At 39.4% G+C, this 18,711-nt stretch overlaps 2 protein-coding genes and 1 long non-coding RNA gene across 5 annotated transcripts; 1 reads left to right on the top strand and 2 right to left on the bottom strand.

Moving 5' to 3' along the window:
- Nucleotides 1–1,390: 1,390 nt before the first annotated feature.
- On the bottom strand, nt 1,391–4,432 carry lipt1 (lipoyltransferase 1). Of its 2 annotated transcripts, none has more exons than XM_005462881.4 (4): nt 4,328–4,432; nt 3,202–3,748; nt 2,359–2,580; nt 1,391–2,277 (listed from the first exon to the last, which is right to left on the bottom strand). In XM_005462881.4, exons 2-4 carry the CDS (start codon nt 3,719–3,721, stop codon nt 1,865–1,867), a joined length of 1,155 nt encoding a protein of 384 aa, XP_005462938.1. In that variant the 5' UTR covers nt 3,722–3,748; nt 4,328–4,432; the 3' UTR covers nt 1,391–1,864. The 2 variants fall into 2 exon arrangements, with proteins under 2 accessions (XP_005462938.1, XP_003458000.2); XM_003457952.5 differs by lacking the exon at nt 4,328–4,432 and adding an exon at nt 4,173–4,321.
- A 2,139-nt stretch (nt 4,433–6,571) lies between these two features.
- On the top strand, nt 6,572–17,136 carry LOC102079174 (transcriptional-regulating factor 1). Of its 2 annotated transcripts, none has more exons than XM_005462882.4 (14): nt 6,572–6,681; nt 9,361–9,591; nt 9,706–10,122; nt 10,207–10,962; nt 11,234–11,271; nt 11,366–11,468; nt 11,730–12,078; nt 12,282–12,357; nt 12,443–12,582; nt 12,674–12,777; nt 13,610–13,667; nt 13,760–13,845; nt 13,985–14,098; nt 16,699–17,136. In XM_005462882.4, the coding sequence occupies exons 2-14, from the start codon at nt 9,466–9,468 to the stop codon at nt 16,732–16,734; spliced, it is 2,403 nt and encodes an 800-aa protein (XP_005462939.1). In that variant the 5' UTR covers nt 6,572–6,681; nt 9,361–9,465; the 3' UTR covers nt 16,735–17,136. The 2 variants fall into 2 exon arrangements, with proteins under 2 accessions (XP_005462939.1, XP_005462940.1); XM_005462883.4 differs by having other exon boundaries at nt 6,579–6,681; nt 9,318–9,591.
- On the bottom strand, nt 11,348–17,552 carry LOC109204622 (uncharacterized). Its single transcript, XR_003216436.1, has 4 exons — nt 17,400–17,552; nt 17,151–17,256; nt 13,573–13,695; nt 11,348–11,482 (listed from the first exon to the last, which is right to left on the bottom strand). It is a non-coding gene; the product is annotated as an uncharacterized LOC109204622 (long non-coding RNA).
- Nucleotides 17,553–18,711: the final 1,159 nt, after the last annotated feature.

Below are 18,711 nucleotides of genomic sequence, written 5' to 3'. Positions count from 1 at the left end.
GAATATAATTTTTTTATCACAATAATCTTCCAATTTAGAACTACGAGTTAAAAAGAACTAACATAAATAAAATACACTTCAGCTAAATACTTCTAATTTGCCCAAACCACGCGGAGCCGCAGTATAAGGACTAAAGAGCCGCATGCGGATCCAGAGCCGCAGGTTGCCGACCCCTGTCCTAGGGTGACCAACCGTCCTCTTGTACTGCACTTGTTGACATTTTTTATTTCACCCTTTATTACCAGCATAGAGAAGGCATCGTTTAAATAGGTTAAAGTTTTCTTTAAGCAAACAGTAAGTTCTTCATGACTGGGCTTGTCCTCTTGTGTCCTCTTTTTCGGAAATCAAAATATGGTCACCCTAGTGACACATCCACAAGAGTTTGGGTTTTCCTGCTGTGACAAAACAAATTTCCCACGTGTGGGACTAATAAAGGTTATCTTATCTTATTTTCCACAGTTGATGATTTTATTAACTTTTACTATCAAAGTTGGAAAATTTCAAGAAGTCTAAATACTTAAAGTGGCGAATAAAAGTGATGTATAAATGCCATTCCTCTCCATACAACAAATATTTAATTACGCTATTATCTGTTATCAGTTTCCATTGCTTATCTTATTATTTTATTTAATACCTGCTTCTCTCCTAAATAATGATATCACGTGACTGTCTGTTCACGGAGAAATTGTCAGAGTGACACCTCCTGTTATATTCCCCTCCAGTCATTGGTCAGCACGCATGGCTGAATCGGTACTTTTGCGCATGCGTTGTACGCCTTCGGTCTGATAGCTTACAATAAAACTGTATTATTGATGATGCATTCGTTTCCTTCAGCCACATGCTTTTCATCATTATTGACTATGTCCCACAGATTTTTATTTTGAAAGTCTGAGCATATTTTTGTGCTTGAATTGATATTGGTTCAAATATATGCAATGATATGGTGTTTTAGGCTGATTTTTACCCGACAGTATACACATCAACTTACATTTAAATATTTATTTAAGAAAATGAATATATACGATAATAGTGCTGGCACATTTATCGGGAGAGTTAAGTGTTATTTTACAGTACATTCTGCATGATTGGTCAACTGTAAATCTGCAGTTTACAGTTTAAGTTTAACGTTTCCACCTTTAAAATTGTCTGGTTAATAATTACTTAATAAAATAATAATAATTAAATAATTAAAGTTAAAGGAGAAGGTTACAGTAAATTCATTTTTACCTGTATGTTTTGATTTGTGTGCTTAAAAACTGTATGATTTATTGTTTTTGTGAATTTCCTAAAACAACTGTGTTTTCATCTAAATATTTAGATGTTAAATACTAAAGTTATGTTAAAGTTAAATGTTAAAAGGCCTCTTGTAGATCTTGTTTTGCTGTATGAAAACCTTTTCAAATGTAGTTTTATGCATTTATAAAGAAAAAACCATTAGCTGATGAGAGAAATGAAGGCGATGATAACTTATGAGTCTTTGTATTTTTGTTGCAGTTGTTTTTGTATTTTACCAAATAAAATACAGAAAATAATAATAACCTGTGTGAATTTTCATGAACAGTTTTCACAGCTGCTGTGACTAAATCACAGCAGCTCCTTTCAAGCATTTCAAATGAAGTGAAAAAGCAGCTCTGTTCACTCGAGAGGGTAAAAAAAATGAAAACTCATGTCCGTAAATGTCTGTTCCAGGGAAACCTCTTTTAGCTGTGACGATCATTTCCTTTATTGATCGATCAGTTTATTGCTCAGATGATCTGCCCATCAGACATACAGACATCTCCATTTCTAAGGTTTTAACTGGCTGTAATGTGGTGTGCAGCCTGCAGGGGGCAGCATCTAACTTGTGCTTGATGTTTGCCTCGTCTCAGCCCATCACAGTGAGTATGGCGTCACACAGGCGGTGCAGTCGTGTGTGCGTTGCCCCGCTCTCCGAGCGCATCAGTGCGCTGAAGGCAGCGGCGGCTCGATGTGGACAGAACCTCTCCCCAATCAGCACACTGCTTAGCTCGCCGCTCAGCCGCACAGGGAGCCAGTCCACCGGGATGTCCAAGTGGCAGCTCTCGATTCGCCCGTTCTTCACCTCCATTTGCAAGCGAGCAGAGCAGCAAGCAGGCGGCTGCTCATTCGTCAGCTCCAGCTGCGTCTCCATGGTGAACTTAGGCGTCTTCCCAAATGTCCAGTCCCAGCTCCGCAGCTCCACCTCCATCTCACCCACACCAGGAAACATGGACTCATTAGTTGGGTCTATGACGGTCAACGCAGAGTGGAGGTCAAACTCTGAAACAAGATAAAAACAAATGAAGCAGAAACGTTTGCATACAGACAGAGCGTATCCTTTGGGGTGCAGGAAGACTGTACCTGTGTTATACTGCTGGACCAGAGCGCCCAGGAGCTCCTCCCATTGCAGGGAGGGGGCATGATCTAGGAGGTTGGCAACAGGCGAGGGGACGCTGGGAGTGGCATTGCTTTGGATGCCGGGGCAGGAAGGGCGGAGCACGGAGGAGAGGGTGGAGCGATCGGCAGAATGAAGCAGCGTGCAGTGATGGTACGACGACTTCCTGCTCAGTCTGGATGCGGTGCCTGAAAGTAAACAACAAAATAACACATAAACAATGTAAACAATGATGACCTGCTAACAAACACTCATAGTAAACAACAGAAACATGAATGTAAACATCAAAGCTACACAAAAATAAACACAGAATAGGCAACAAACATGAACTGTAACAAACACAGTAACAATTCTGGATTCTGAATTTGCTATGAAAGAGGCAGAGCTAGCAGCATGTGACCAATCAGAAACATGGAAAGGTCCACTTTTAGTTTTTATTCATCCAGCTGCAGAGTCGGTGTGTTTAATAGTCTGAGAGCAGGTAAAGAAAAGAAAACAACATTTAAAAACAGATATTGAAAAAAGTATGAAGGCATACAGTAATCTTTATTTATTGCTCATCAGGCAAACATGAAGACTTTAGACCCTCCAGCTCTCTACACTGTAATAACCACATTGCTTTACTGTATTTTTAAAAACCTGCCACCACCAGTGGGTGCTGCCAATGAAGTTTTGATTACAGTAGACCAGGGGTGTCAAAATAATTTATCATTAATTAGTCTGTATGTCTTTTATTTCTACTGTAATTAATTAATCTTCTTCCCTTTTTTGCTTTCTTGTGCTTTGATTCACACCCTCTGGCCTCGTACCTGAGATCTTGTATCGTCCGTTCAGTAAGATGTCAAACCTGTCGGTGGCCTGGACATCCAGTCCAGGCCGGAGGCGCCTCAGTGCGTCTGTGACCACCTTCAGGTTCCTCTGCCGGTCGTACGCCTTCTTGGAGGCGAAGAAGGTCAGGTTGAGGTTGCCCAGGTCATGGAAGACCGTCCCACCGCCGCTCCGCCTGCGAGCCAGAGGGATGCCCGCTCTCCTCATGGCCGGCAGGTTGCACTCGGTCCAAGGGTTCTGGTGGCGCCCGATGACAACGGCGGGCCGATTCCTCCATAGCAGCAAGACACCACGCCCCTGCAGGTCCACGTTGGCGTCAATCCAGTCCTCCAGAGCCAGGTTCTGGTACACATCGGTGGAGTGAGACTGGAGAACCAACCCTGCACTGTCAGAGTCTGTGAAGAAGCTGGAGCTGGATCTGGAGCAGGACGAGGAGCAGGCTCGCTGGTTTAAAAGCGAAAACGTCCTTCTGACCTGTGACATCATTGTGCTTTCTGACATCAATTCATGTCAGGAGGTCAGGAACATCTAAAATGTCAAAATAAAAGCAACAGGAAATGATTTTTTGTCTTTTTGTGTGTGTACTTTTTCCATCATAGATATTATCGTCAGCGTTTAAGGTGGAAGGACAAAAAACTAAAAAACTGAAGGAAAACTCTCTTAGCTTTAAAAACAGCTATCATCTGTCACATTTCACTAATATCTTAATATTTTATATATTTTACTCAGAAAAGGAATATGAAATATATGTCTGTTTGAACCAATTGGTTTGAACCTTGTTATTTGGCAGAAATGGAGCTCTTAAACCTTTTTCTTTAATAAGTTGGAGACATTTCCTTTTAAATTGGCAACAAAGTTACTTTAATGACAAAAACCACAAAGGACCAGAAGCAGCAACATAAACAGATACTTTGTATCATTCTTTTTAAACTGCACCACGTTCACGACGTACAACGTAACGTGTGACGACACAGACCCCTCCTTCCCCGAACGTCCTGTAGCTGTTAGCTTTAGCTTCGCATCAAGTCTTCGCGCTGTTTTTAAAACACGAGCTACAGCTGTGAGTCACTTCACGTGCACAAACAGCCGCTCACAGACCGTCCTTACCTGGACTGAAAGCGGCTGCTGGTCTCCGCAGATCCGGACCGGAGATGAGCTGCTGGTACGGACACGAACTGCAACCAACTTCCGCTTCGAACCTTCAAAGTAAAACTACGCAAAGCCTTACAAAGATTTTTATACACCTTATTTTATTGTCACAGAATATATTTGTTTTTATCTTTAAACAACAAAAACAACGAAATAAGCAACAAACAATACGAATAATCATAACAAAAACTAATTAAAAATACATAATTGATATATAATAATACTAAATAAATAACTGAATAAATAAATATATAACTTAAAACAATAGTTAAACATTTAAATAGAATTTAAAAATCTGTGACAACAAGAAAAAAAAACACAATCACAAATTAATTCATTTAACTGGTTATGAATTTGCATGTCCTGCGTAACTTAATATTAGGGACATTCCTGGCAACTAATTTCTTAGTCGACTAAATGAGAAAACAAAAAGCAGACCAAAACTAAGGAACACTCAGATATTAAGCTAAATTTTAAAACTGTATAATGGAATATGTCAAAAACTAATAATAAAGACATTTTAAACCATTTATCAGATTATTCAGTCATGAATTATGCAGCTTAACTGTGCGTCACCTTGCATTATGCATTATCATTGCATGTTATACTCCAGACAAACAACAAAGAAGAAAAACACTGAAAACAAACCAATGATAAATATGATAAAACATGCTACTGCAAAAGATGTTTATGTATTATTAAAATATCACAAATTAACATCAGAAAAACTTACAACAGAACAGTTGTAACAATGAGCCACCCATTGTGCCGTGCTTTAAGACTGATGCACACTTTTTGAAAATGAATAACAATTTCAATAAAAGATCAAATCTAAAATAACAAAATGACAAATCATCTAGCCATTTTCTTCCATTTATCTGAAGTCGTAGATAGTGGGCAGAAGCAGGGAAGTCCAGACCTCCCTCTTGTCACCTCCTCATTGAGCCATTCCTAGGGTAGCCAATAGACACAATCTCTGGGTCCTAGTCCTGGGTCTATGTTGGGGCCTCCTCCCAGTAGGGCATGCCACGCGTGTAAAATTCACCCACTTGTTAACAGTTATAACATAGGGGAGATAAAATTGGGTCTAACAGGTTTAGACATGCATTGAACACAAGCTCTGCCACAAATTCCACTTATGTCTGGTTAACATTTTATTAAGAGAAATACTAACAGGACACTTGAATGTAACTCCTGCACACCATCTCACTTAACACTAATGCATTTATTAAATGAAAGTTTTGATCTGACTGACCTTTATCACATAACAAAAAACTGAGACAAAGGACTTTGAATCCTACTGCGAAAAAAAGCCTTGCCACAAATTGTTAAAAGGGTAGCAAGGAAATTAATACAGTTACGAAATATAAGTCTAATTTCTTTTAAAAATACTTCTATAAATGTGTTTATACGTGATGTTCTGTCACTTAAAAATTGCTGACAGAAAGAAGCTGAATAACTGCTTTTATTTTGGAAATACAAAGCGTTCAGATTTATGTATTTCCGCCTTGCCTGAGACTTGACTTGAACTCAGTCCTTCACTTAGAAAGCGGCCGTGCTGTACTGCAACATACCTGACAACAGTTCCACCGAAAGTTTAGTCTTCTGTTTATTTATTATCTTCATTTTCCCGAATTAAAAATTTACTTTATGTGCTTTAACTCTAATTAACACAGACGTAGACAGAGTACAGACAACTAAGGCCTTGTTTTATAACACAGAACTATATATACATATATATATATACATATTTAAAAAATGCAATTATTAACAAAAATTGCATCTGCAAAAATATAAATATAAATGTTCTGGGTGCTTGATTATTCTCAAAGTAAGCTTCAGATTAGAATAATCTGTGCAGTTTTACCGTCTTTCTTTAATCTGGACTCGGACGTTTCAGGAAGCACCAACATGGTCAACAAAGTTGCCAAAAAACAAAGTGTTTTGAACATCTGCAGCAACATCTGCTGAGATTATTAAATCATTTTACCCACTTTGTTGTAACAGAATAAAGTTGTTAACCACATTGATTCAGTCAGCATTAAAATGGAAAAATCTTCATTTATTCACATATTTTGTGTCCTTTAAGATTCTCATTTGATATTTTTGTGTCTTACATTTCCTTCTTTGAACGCATTGGTCTCCTCGGCCTCTAAACTCGTAATCATGAGGAAGAAACGCAGAGTATGAAGAATCGACCAGAGAGAGGAAGAGAGTGTGACCACATCCTGACACACACATACACACTCACACACACACACATACACACACACACGGTCAGAGTCAGTCAGTCTGAGTGGATGATGTTTCAGGTGAGCGCTCATTTTTGCATTTCAAATGAAATGTTCCCTGTCATTCTTCTTGATTTTTACTTTCCGTTTGTTCGTTTGTAATATTTGCTGTTGTGCATCTGTCACATTAACTTTTTCAGCATAGACGTTTTGGCTCTAAACGATGTATATGTTATACAGTTAAGGTAGAAACTCTCTATCGCTATCTAAAACTCTACATGTTTTAAAAGGCTTCATTATCTTTTCTGAAAAAAACAACAACATCAAAATAAACTAAAATCCAGATGTGAAAACAGAAGAAAAAGAATGAAATAAAATGTTGGTGTTGACCTTCATGTAAAACTTGGAGGTGTCACTTTAAGAAAGGATGAATTTTAATCATCTCTGGGTGTGAATTCTTAGAAGTGTTATCACACATTCACACTTAGTCATATAGGCACCGTGTGGTCTACTTAGTAATGACAGGTCTACTTTGAGTTTAGTTAAACCTTCCATTGCACAGTATAGGTCAGCAGAGCCTTTCTACGCACATTAACAGTGTTTAAACACAGTTATTTCTGACTGCTAACTTTCTTTTTGTACGGGGTTCAGCCACTGAAGAGGCAGTATTTCTTAACAACAGCTATATTTGTTAAAATTAGGAAGCTATAGTGTGACCTGATGACGGCAACAGCTAAAATGCTCCCACGTGCCCTACAGCATAACAATGAAGAAGTTAGAAATAAGGATTTTCACTTGAAACATGCAATTCTAATTGGACCATAATTTCCAAAGTGAGCTTAAAGTTTGATTATACTTAAAATAAGACTTGATGAAGTGGACTTGAAACTAAAGACTGACATATAAACTCATTGGAAAAGTGTTCACTAAGCTCAGAGACCAAGTGAGCTGTAGACAAATTTTTCATACACTTCTATACAATCAGGCTTGTGCTGGAAAACAGAAAGTTGTCACGTTTTTTTCTGAGGTCCTCAGAATATCACCCAGAAAAAATTATTAGATCCAGTCTGGGAGAGATGAATGAGTTCATGGAGTATCTAAATGGGTGTACATACCCACCAAGCACTGGACCTCTACTGATGATGTTTTCAGGGCCAAATTTAGGTAGCATTTATGCAGCCTGAAAGTAATTGAAAATTGGGCTGTGTTTAGTACATCTGATTTGAACCAAATTTAAATCAAGGTGTTCATATTATGTGGACATTTTCAGGTTGTTGTAAAGACTCTTAGAAAATGATGTCTTGCAGCTACAAGGGCTTTGAATCTGTTGATGAACTGGGGACTTTCTTGTTGGAATTTGTGGAGGTGTTGCAGTGTTAAAAGATTTGTCTGCTTGCGTGGGTTAGTGTCGTAAAGTAATACAAATAAGCCACCGGCTTCAAGTTGCAAAGGTGAAGGCACAACAAATCTCAACCTTACATGGATACTTGTGGTGGGTACTTAGTCAACTAGCCATGTTTTCTGCTCTGCTAAAGTAAAAAACTATCCTGACGGGTCACCTATAGAGCTCAACCACTTTAATCTTGCAAGGTCTTGCATTGCTTATCCAAACTAATAGAGAAACAAACAAATAGAGAACTAATGTTGCCTTCTTCTAACATCAATCAAAGGTACAGAACAAGTTTAAGTCATCATCCAAAGACAACAACATCTTGTGTGAAACTCCTCACAATCTTGGCGCTCAAGAAAAACATTTAAAATGAGTTTAGGCTTCAGCAAATGCAAGCTAAGTTGACCATTGGCAAGTACAAAAGCTCTAACCTTACCAACTGGCTTAAATATCCCGGATGAGACCCCATATACTAGGAACTGGCTCAAGGTATATGGCAAAGAGTGCTTTACTTAAAATAGGATTTATCAGAAATAAACTTCCTTCCTTCCATGTCAGCCAGTTATCAGGAACTGTAAGCCAGGACCACCTGCAATACAGTAGGACTGCATTGGACTGTGTGGAAAGGCTCTATTACTAAGAAGAAGATGGGCAGGCCTTTCTCTTTTCTTGATATCTTTTTAGTGTAAAGAGGAAATGCCTTCTCACCTTTAAAAGTTGTTGAGTTGTTGCTTTCTCATGTTTTTGCTTTGTGGGGTGGAATCATACATTCAAGGCTATATCAGGGCTACAAAAAAACATCAATCTTTGTCTAAATTTGAACTAAACTGAACACTGCCCAGTTTTCAGTGACTGTTTTACAGCTAAATAAAGGCTAACCAGATGTTGCCCCACATCTGTTTTTAGTATGTCTGTGTGCCTACACAAACTCTCATTAATCATTCATTATCACTTCAACTTAATGTTATTTTACTTCAAAATTTATTTCAAAGACAGAAACATTTCATTGTGACCAAAAACCTTTGAACATTAGTATAGCTGCATTTCAAACTCAGCAGACGACCCCTATCAAGACAGATTCTGATCTACTGTAACAGTAAAGGTTTTCAATTGTGACAAATGAACAACAATCTAGATGTAAAAAAGCCAAAGAAATGAATTACATCTTAATTTTTTTCTTCTATCATATATTTTCAAAATAAGACAGAAAAAAAGACATCAAAAAAGTTTGCTAATACAGTTTTTTGAGATTTTCCACAAAACGGTAAGCAATTTTTCCTCTTCCTCATCTTTTCTAAGAACACATCTGCATTCATTCTCTCCACAGAACCCAGAGTGTCACTAACCAGACTTCATTTGCATCACTGCAGATTCTCATGAAGATGCCATCCAGATAAAGCACCATCTACTGACCACAATCATGCACAGAAACACACACACATTCAGGTCAAACAAGTGTGCATGTGCATGACATCATGTCTGACTGTTGGACATATTCTTCGTCATCTACCCCTCCTATCACCTACCACCCCTCCCAGACCCCACCTTCCCTCTCCTCCCTCCACTCATTCAGGAACCATGGAAATCCTCCACACGCCAAGGTCATCATTTTTAGTTTTTTTCCTTATTATGATAATAATTATTACTGTTAAAAAAAATCATCTTACTAACTTCTACTCATCAATTTACTCATTTATTGATTTCCTCATCTTCAGGTTACCTCCCCTCACCTCTTCCCCCAGCAGCAGGGATCCTCTTCCCCTTTCTTCCATCAGCCTCAGATAAGCTCCCCTCAGACTCCATCCCCTCACCTCCCTCCTCCCCAGCTGACCTCCCCTCAGTTTGCTTATCCTCCTGTCACCTCCCCCCACCTTATACCCCATGCTCAGGTGACATCCCCTCATCCTGAACAACAGCCACTGATAACCTCCCCTCACCTCCTCTCCCCAGCTCAGCATGCCCTTTATCCTGAACTGCAGCCACAGATATCCTCCCCTCACCTCTTCTCCTCATCTCAGAACAACTTCTTCTGCCAGAATCCCGATCCAGACTTAGATCATTCAGACTGGGCCAAATGTGAATCCAACTCTGAACTTTCCTGCCTTCTTAATGGCAACAGTTTCTCCTACCAGGTAAGAAAACAAAAACTGAAGTATTTTCTCTCATCCTGAACACAGATTGATCAATAACCTCTCTCCATTTCTGATCTAAAACAGAACCAAACCTCAGCTCATCTGGATTTTCAGAACCAGAACCAGTTCAGTTCTGGTTTACCTCAACATGGAGATTCCTTGGAGAACACACATAGATCTTACGATGCTCAAACGCTTCTTTTCAGTGGTGTGTGCACACATAGTGACACGTCTAATCTAGGTGAGGACAGCTGGAGGCACCTGGAGCCAACCGTTTCCCAGCTTCAGTGCACTGCATTGGACTCCATATCTGCAGGTGCCCATCAAGCTGCTCCATCTCCCCACCGGCTCTCTGTGGGAGGGTGGAGTGCCACAGAGCTCAACCCGGCTGAAGACTTCTCCAGCACCCAGTTTTTCCAGGATGGCTACCTGAATGCTCCGCAGCCTTTCTGTAGCCCCACAACTCCTGGTCCAAGTCCTCATTACCCCCAAACCCCAGCCGTCTCCAGCCCCAGTCCTCAAATGCACCCCAGGACAGAGAGAACAGGTTTTCACACCCAGATAAACAGTGATCAGACCTCTGATCCAAGTCAGTACCACCAGCATCAGACAAGCCAGCGCCTCCTCTCAAGCCAAACAGAGCAGATGCAGAACCTGACGGGCCTGCTTCACACTGCTGGCACCTCTGAGACCAGCTTGTCCACACCAAGACGGGGCCAGCATGTCAGGAGTGCTGCCCAGTCTATGAGCCTCTCTACTGGGCTGAACTGGACAGAGGAGTGTGGAGGAGGGAAAGGAGGAGGAAAAGGAGGAGATGATAGTCATGCAGACTGGAACTGGGTATGCTGTTATGCTAATTTAAATTTTATTAAAGATTATAGTAAATATGGAAGTATGTATAGTAAATATCTATTTGCTGAAGACAGTAGGTAAATAAATCTCTGTAACTAATATGGGTAAAACAGTCAAGTAACAGACACTAACTATATAAAAAAATATATAGAGTTAATAAAAATAAAAAGTTTAAAAGTAGAAACAATGAAGAAAGCAGATAAATAATGTCAGCATAACTTTATTATGTTGTTTTTTTTTTCCTTCTGTTAATTTTTAGATGCAAACAGAGCATACTGCTGAGAGTCTTGACACCAGGTAACCCCAATCCCTATCAATAATAAATATGTTTATAGTTTTACATGTTTATTTATAAATTTTAATCTCAATGATTCCCATATGTGTGTCATAGGCTGCTGTGTATGGTGTGTAAGCGGGACTTCAGGAGCCTGCCAGCATTAAATGGCCACATGCGTTCACACAGTGGCTTCAGATCGTCTACATCCTTGAAAAAGGTCCTCAGTAACATCTAAAAAAAAATAAATGAAACAAATCTATAAATCATATATAGAAAAGATACCAACATGTTAACCAAGTCGTAATTCTGAAATCTAATTATTTATTTTATCTGGACAAGAGAGTCAGGTCCCCACACTGCCATCTATACATTGTCATCTAAGCTGCCCCTAGTGGCCTATTCATGCAAAGCAATGCAAAGTAAGTCTTTAATATTTATGGATGGATTATTTATTAATTTCTTTGTTACATTTGTTTAGGACTGTCCCTCATCGGTTCAGCGCCCATTCACCATGGTGTTGCCTGTATCTGTCCCAGTGAAATCACGAAATGTGTCAAAGGCAAGTAGGGGCGGTCAGACAAGAAGCAGCCGCCTCCCTCCAGCTACTGGAAGCACTGCACTCTTCCGAAGCCTGATGCGCCCGCAAGATGAGGAAGATGTTGCCAAAGGCATTAAAGATGGTGAAAAAAGAGTTGCTTCTGCACCTAACAAAGGCACCCGTCACTACACCCCTCCACCCATGCTGTGTCCTCAGAGGGCGGGGCCAGGGTTGTACTGCTCCCTTACCACCAGGAGGCAGCAGAGAGCGCAGACTGTTCAGCTCCACAGTAAGTCACAAAATCGCATTGACGAGCACCTGAAATCTATGATCATCTAATTTTAGCCCATTTCAGCCTACAAACACTTAACAGTTACTATAAAAACAAAACTATCACGCTCATCCTGAGTCAATGAAAAACAAACAAACAATCAAGCAGTATGATTGGATGATTGTCATGACACAACGCTAAAGTTAGTATCTGACTGGCAGATGGAGCCAGTGACCTTGGTGCCAAAGAGACAGCCTTTCCTCCTCCTGGAACACTAACATCAGGAATCGTTAAGCCGTACGTAATGTTTGCTTCTTACCAAAAGATCTTTGTTATTGTTCTATCGACTGATCGTCTGGTAATCTGGTACTGTCTATCACAGGCAGATCAATTTAGGGCGGGGCTTCCAAGCTGAGATCCCACCGCTACAAGACCAAAAATATGCCCACTCTGACTCCCACAATGCACTGCTACAGTGGACTCCATGGGATGATCTAGAGCGTCCTGTCAATCAGCACAGAGGTACACAAATACATAGAATACACAGAATTCTGGCTGTTGGATTTAGATGATCTTGGAACTAATCTTAGAAATTGAACCACTTTTCAAACAGTGGAAGCTCTGCTGATGATGGCTCGATCCAGCGTGGTCCCAGGGGGTGGAGCCAGCGCAGAGTACACCCTCCAAGTCTTATCACAGTGCAAAGGAGACTTTCTGGTAAAATCTCTTTGGCTATTTGGTTCTTAAGTGTGGGCTACATGAAAATGTGTTGTTGTTGTTTAGAATATTAACATGAAAAATACAACATTATGAAAAGATTACCAAATGGGCCTTTTTTTCTACAGTACCAGGTGAACCAAAATGCTCAGATACACAACAAAACCCTAAAAGCTTCAAAAAACATCACAATAAAGGTGAAAATAAAACATCCCCAGGAAGAACAAGAAACAACATAATTGGAAACCCTGCAAAGAAACAAGAAGACCACAAAGAAACAAAAAATACACAAAAATGTCAACAAAGTCATAGAAATAATCACAAAATACAACAAGACACCAGAGTCTAGATTCTACCACAAAGACACAAACATGACCGCATATACATAATTAAAACCACACCACAAGACAGAAAACAACCACAAGATACATAAAGCTCCTAAAAAACGACAAAAAAAATCCTCACAAAGAGACAAAAAACATCAGAGAGCCACAAAAAGCAGCTACTAAGACAAAAAAGAGACCACAAAGACACATAATCCAACTGCAAAGAGGCAAGAAACAGGAGACAAAGAGACACACAAACACACAAAATCCACCACAAGGACACCAAAAAGAGACAAAAACATCCTTAAAGACACAAACAGCTACTGTAAAAGAAAAGAAAACAAACAAACAAACAAACAAAGCCCCAAATAGACTCAAATAACACCAAAAAGACAAAATCCACAAACCAAAAAAACTATCTGAAAAAGCAAAAATAATAATGGGACTATAAAAATCCACTTAATCTTACCATGACTAAAATGACATCACTTTATTTTGTCTTTCAGTTGACGGTAGAGAAGCTGCTGTCGGCTCCTGAAACCAACAACCACCGCCACCACACGGGTCAGCTGTTCTTCCATCTAACTACATACTCAGAAATTCACAGATATAAAAAAAACAACACATTTTAATTAATATCCCTATTTATACTGTAGGTGTGAGCTGGAGTGCAGCAGAGAAAAGGTCACTGGTGAAATCTCTGCAGCTCCATCAGAAAGACTTCAGTAGCATCCAGAAAACTGTGAGTTCCTACTAACTACTGTTAACGTCTTTCTGCAGTGCCCCCAGTGGGTGAACCAAAAGTGGGAAATTTTGTAAATTACTATTGCTGTTTGTCTGTGACAAATAATTATGTATCTCCATGATGTTTGTATCCTCAGGTTCAAACAAAGTCCCTCTCTGAGTGTGTTGAGTTTTATTATCTCTGGAAGAAGAAGCTGAGTCTGAGCACCAAGACCTCAACTAGCCTGACAGTCTCTTTGCCCAACACAAATGTAAGGAACAAAAAGTCTGTGCTGAGATTTTTATTATTTAAATCAGAAGGGTTATAATAGCTGTAGTGGCCCTTTTAGTATATCTGAGTCACTGAAACGGGCTGCCATGACCCGGAAGTCCTTTCATTCCCCTAAACTTTATGGACAAACCAATGACTGTCTGCCACTGGTTTGTAAAGTCCAACTTTTAAATCCCAGCTTTAACATATTGGGAACCCTATGATCCCATTAAGGAAAATGGAGTCATACGTTATTAGCTTATGCTAGCAAAACACATACGCAGATATCCACTAAGTGTTAAAATCTATTTGAATGTTACTTTACTCATCACAACTGGGACATTTCTGGATGGTCTCTTAGTAAAATAAACTGCACAGCAAGACATATTATTGGTTAGATAAGTACATTAAAAAGACTGATCATCTTAAGCTATTGCTATATGCTGATAATGTGATTCTTTATATTCTGGAATTACACTAATCAGTTCAAACAGAACAACCAGTTCAGTTGTTGGCATAATAAGATATGAGGGTGGATGAATGGGTTGATTAAAACATGGGGCTTTAACATTGATGACTGCAGTTTGTTTGACTTGTTTTTTCAGAATTAACAATTCAGCTTTTAAACCTTACTTCTCCAAATCAAACAGTAATGTAGCAGGACCGCTACCCTCATTCAAGTACTTATTTTATACCAATTCATTTTTTGTGTCTTTGGGACTTGACTCGGGACTTACTGGTATTTAGCCTGATTAGGGATTTGTGATGTTTTCATGGGACTAGAATTAGGACTTCTTTAGACTTTTAAGCTGGACTTTATTGGAGTTAGCTATGCTGTCTTTTAATTGCTCTAAAGTTCTCTCTGTTTGTCTGTTTTGTTTTGTTTTTATAATCAAGTATGGAAAAGAGACCTTTTGTAAAGATTTGGGCTTTCAAAGTTTACTTAAATCTTTAGATCAGGCCCTTTCGGTAATCTTAGTGATCAGTCAGTAAAATGTCAGGTGCAGTTCCTGTAGAGTCAGTCGCCTCAGAGTTTCAGGTCAGTGAACACATATGAAACTAAAGGCTGTGCGAATAAAAACCACAGAAACCAAATTCCTGTTATCACTCCACACACACACTGCAGCACAAAACACACACAAAAACACACACCGGACAGCCACTTCCTGTCAAGAGCCGTCACGTTTGTGAACACACTGTGACATGACATTTCAAATAGCCACCGTGTGAGTGTGGTCAGAGCTCAGCAAGTTTCCATTGGTGTCATTTAGAGTTTTATCATCGGCTTCGTGTTTTAGATTTCCATCAGTTTGATTCATTTCAGCTTCCTGTAGGTACACTGTGGTTTTAGTCTGTTTCATGAATCTGTAAATGTGTCTTTACTTTGTTCCATGATACTCAGGAGGCTGATCTTTTGAACACACACAGTGCCATCTTGTTCAGAACCCAAGTCTACAGGCAGCACCCGAGCTGTGTAAAGTTTCTACAGGATGCTTTTGGAGATGAAAGATTGCACACTTTACTGTTACAGATATTTGAAGTTGGCAGGCCACTAGTCAGAGTCATGATAGATAATATGTCCCATACAGCCTTCTGCTAGGTCTGCCTCATTGTAGCTTGATTATTTAACATGATGATTTATAAATATCATCTGGTTATTGAATATAAAAATATGTTTGCAAAGGGGATTTCCTACAATGATCTGACTGGGGGGTCTTTTTCTTATCATAATACCAATCTAATGAGTGCCCTAGTGGAATCTATGCAGTCCTATGAAAAACTATTTACAGCCGAAGATTCAATACCTTGAAGAACCATCTTTAGCTGCAGCAATTTGCAGTAATAATTTTCTGTATAACTTTAACAATTTCTTACATCATTATCAAGAAACACAATCATGATTGCGGCCTATTCTTTTTACAATGGTGATTAATGCAGTTATTGAAGCTTGTGGGCATTTGTCTATGCACGGCTCTCTTAAGGTCCCACCACAGCATTTAAATCAGATTCAGATCTAGACTTTGACTCAGACCATTGCGACATCTTGAATCTTTTATTTTTCAGCCATTCTGTTGTAGATTTGAAGCTGTGCTTGGGATCATTGCCCTGCTACATGACCCAATTTCAGTCAAGCATCAGCTGTGACTGACCTGGTTCTGTAGCTGCAAAACAAGTCCAGTTCATCATGTCAAATCACTATTGTCAAATGTCTCCACTTTGCTCTTGCATGTCCAAAAGACATTTCTCCAGGAGTCTTGTGGTTTATTCAGATGCAACTTTGATAACCTAAGCTCTGCTACCATGTTCTTTTTAGAGAAAAGACACCTTCTCCTGGCAACCCTTCCAAACAAGCCACACTTGTTCAGCCTTTTTCTCATTGAACTATCGTGAACTTAAACATTTAACATGCTAACTAAGGCCTGTAGAGTCTGAAATGTAGCTCTTGGGTGTTTTGCAATTTGTCTGAGCATTGCATGGTCTCACCTTGCAGTGAAATTGCTGGGACATCAACTCCTTGGAAGATTGTGGCATTGTGTTAACACACTCATTTTGGTGACAAGTATCACCTTCTTTTCTAACTTCCTCTTTTTACTTATGCAGGGTCAAAGGTCGTCAAGATCTCAGGCTGCTTCATGAACTCTTGGACCGTCGCCCTCTGGAGCTACACACTACTTACCAACACAAGGCTTGAACCAAAACAGCTAAACTGTGACTGGCATACTTGTTCACAAAATCACGAGGCATGCTCTTAATTTGATAAAAACCATCTCTAAATCACTAAATGAGCTGAAAAGGAAACCTCCACCAGGACAACCTTTCACCTTGGGTGTTCTGGTGGACACAACAACAGTCGCCTTGAGATGTATAAATTAAATTGAATTGAATTGAAATCGAATTGAAAGCTTTACAATCCCTTCTGCAAACTGTAGCTGTTCTTTTTTCTGTTATGTCTTTTGACTGTACAATATGGTATTTTAAATGTAAATGTGTATTTTTTTTTAAATTACTGTCAGTTAATAAACCCACAAACTAAGAAAAGCCAAGAGTCTTACTTGAGAGCACCTCCAGACTTAAGCTCAGGCATGTTGGATTATTGTTTTTCTTCCTTAATCCTGTCAGTCTTCTGCCTCTGGGCCTCTGATGCTCAATAGAGCCCCACTTATTACCACACCAGGGAACAACAAAGAGACAAAGCAGAAAAGTAAACATGAGGGGCCGCAGGGTTTCTGTGTGAGTACAGCTCTTCACATCAATATCCTTTTTTTCAACATCAGAGGAACATGCTAAAAATAAGTGGATACCTGAACGCCTGAGTAACAAGGTGTCAGAAACATTGGTGAGGTTTTACCCTCACTGTTGTGTCAGAGGTTATCCTGAAAGCTGTTTTCACACATTCACTGCAGACCTGAGATTTTTCTACATAAGACTTGACAAAGGTGCATGTATGAATGCAAACGTACCATCACAACCAAATCAGACATTAGTCCCCAGATCACTGGTATAATGTCTAACTGAGATCATGTGTGCTACCTCCTGCATGCACTAAAGAGACAGCCCCTATGTCCAAAGCACACGGAGTGTTTCCAGTTGTGTGGTTTATTGTGCTGGATCAAGGTTAGTCAGTTATATGCAAGTCAGCCCAAAATCAAATACTGAATCAAGGCTAAAAAGTTCCTTGTTGAAACCTACGAGTCCCAGGTGAAGTTATAAATCAAGACATGTCAAGAGCAACAAGTCAGGTCAAAAGAATAAAACCAAAAAATCGTACTTGACCTGTGACCTGCAATAAATTCCATGTAGACTGGTCTTCCACACCATAGTGGGACAACCCATTCTTTATGTAGCAGGTTTAATATATTTTAATATATATTAACACAAGACCAAAATATTTAAAAGCTGTTACCACAGAGTTGTGTGTAACGGCATGTCATGCCAAAGCATTGTGCGACAGGTCACATGACAACAACCAGTGACAGTAATATCCAATCAGAACCATGTCTTACACAGGTCACTAAATCTGAGTAATACACACTGTGTTGTCATAAATGTGAAAATTAGTGCCTAGAAAGACAAAAAGGAAACTTACAAGAACAAGTAAATAAAGGATGATATCTCTACAAACCTGGCAACATATAGAAGGAAAGATGTGCATGATGTTTAATCCAAGATGTAACAAAAAATAATTATATGCAGTTGATTAGATAAATATCAAACTTCCATTCATTTATTCTCTTCCGCTTATCCTTATCAGGGTCACTGGGGAGCCTAAGTCTATCCCAGCTACCACAGAGCAAGAGGCCTGGACAGGTCGCCAAACTGATGCAGGGCTAACAGAGAGAGAGAGAGACAACCATTCACACTCACGTTCTCACCTGTATCAGACTTACTCACCTAATTAACCACAATATGTCACATTCAGTATACACTATGCAAGAAAAAAGTCAGTCATGAAACACAACATACAGTGTATCAGGGACCAAGCAGCAAAGAATATACAGGCACAGGTGTAATCTTCAAAAAATGGGTTTTATTATTCTGCAAAAAGGAAAAAATTATTACAAAAATTCTGAATGACAAAAATGAGCTATTTTGGGAACCAAGTGGGCCCACAGA

The sequence above is a fragment of the Oreochromis niloticus genome, linkage group LG23 (genome assembly GCF_001858045.2).
Source record: "Oreochromis niloticus isolate F11D_XX linkage group LG23, O_niloticus_UMD_NMBU, whole genome shotgun sequence".
Classification (NCBI taxonomy): Eukaryota; Metazoa; Chordata; class Actinopteri; order Cichliformes; family Cichlidae; genus Oreochromis; species Oreochromis niloticus.
The sequence above is the reverse complement of the archived record's forward strand: the minus strand, read 5'-3'. Positions and strand labels throughout refer to the sequence as shown.

Bases quoted from the DNA above. Each gene is read 5' to 3' on its own strand.
- lipt1 (XM_005462881.4), bottom strand. From the start codon at position 3,721: ATGTCAGAAAGCACAATGATGTCACAGGTCAGAAGGACGTTTTCGCTT. The intron at 2,581-3,201 runs GTACGAGGCCAG...GTTTACTTTCAG, and splicing joins CGGACGATACAAGATCTCAG to GCACCGCATCCAGACTGAGC. The intron at 2,278-2,358 runs GTACAGTCTTCC...ATCTTGTTTCAG, and splicing joins GGTCCAGCAGTATAACACAG to AGTTTGACCTCCACTCTGCG.
- LOC102079174 (XM_005462882.4), top strand. From the start codon at position 9,466: ATGTCTGACTGTTGGACATATTCTTCGTCATCTACCCCTCCTATCACC. The intron at 13,668-13,759 runs GTCAGCTGTTCT...TTTATACTGTAG, and splicing joins CAACCACCGCCACCACACGG to GTGTGAGCTGGAGTGCAGCA. The intron at 13,846-13,984 runs GTGAGTTCCTAC...TTGTATCCTCAG, and splicing joins TCAGTAGCATCCAGAAAACT to GTTCAAACAAAGTCCCTCTC.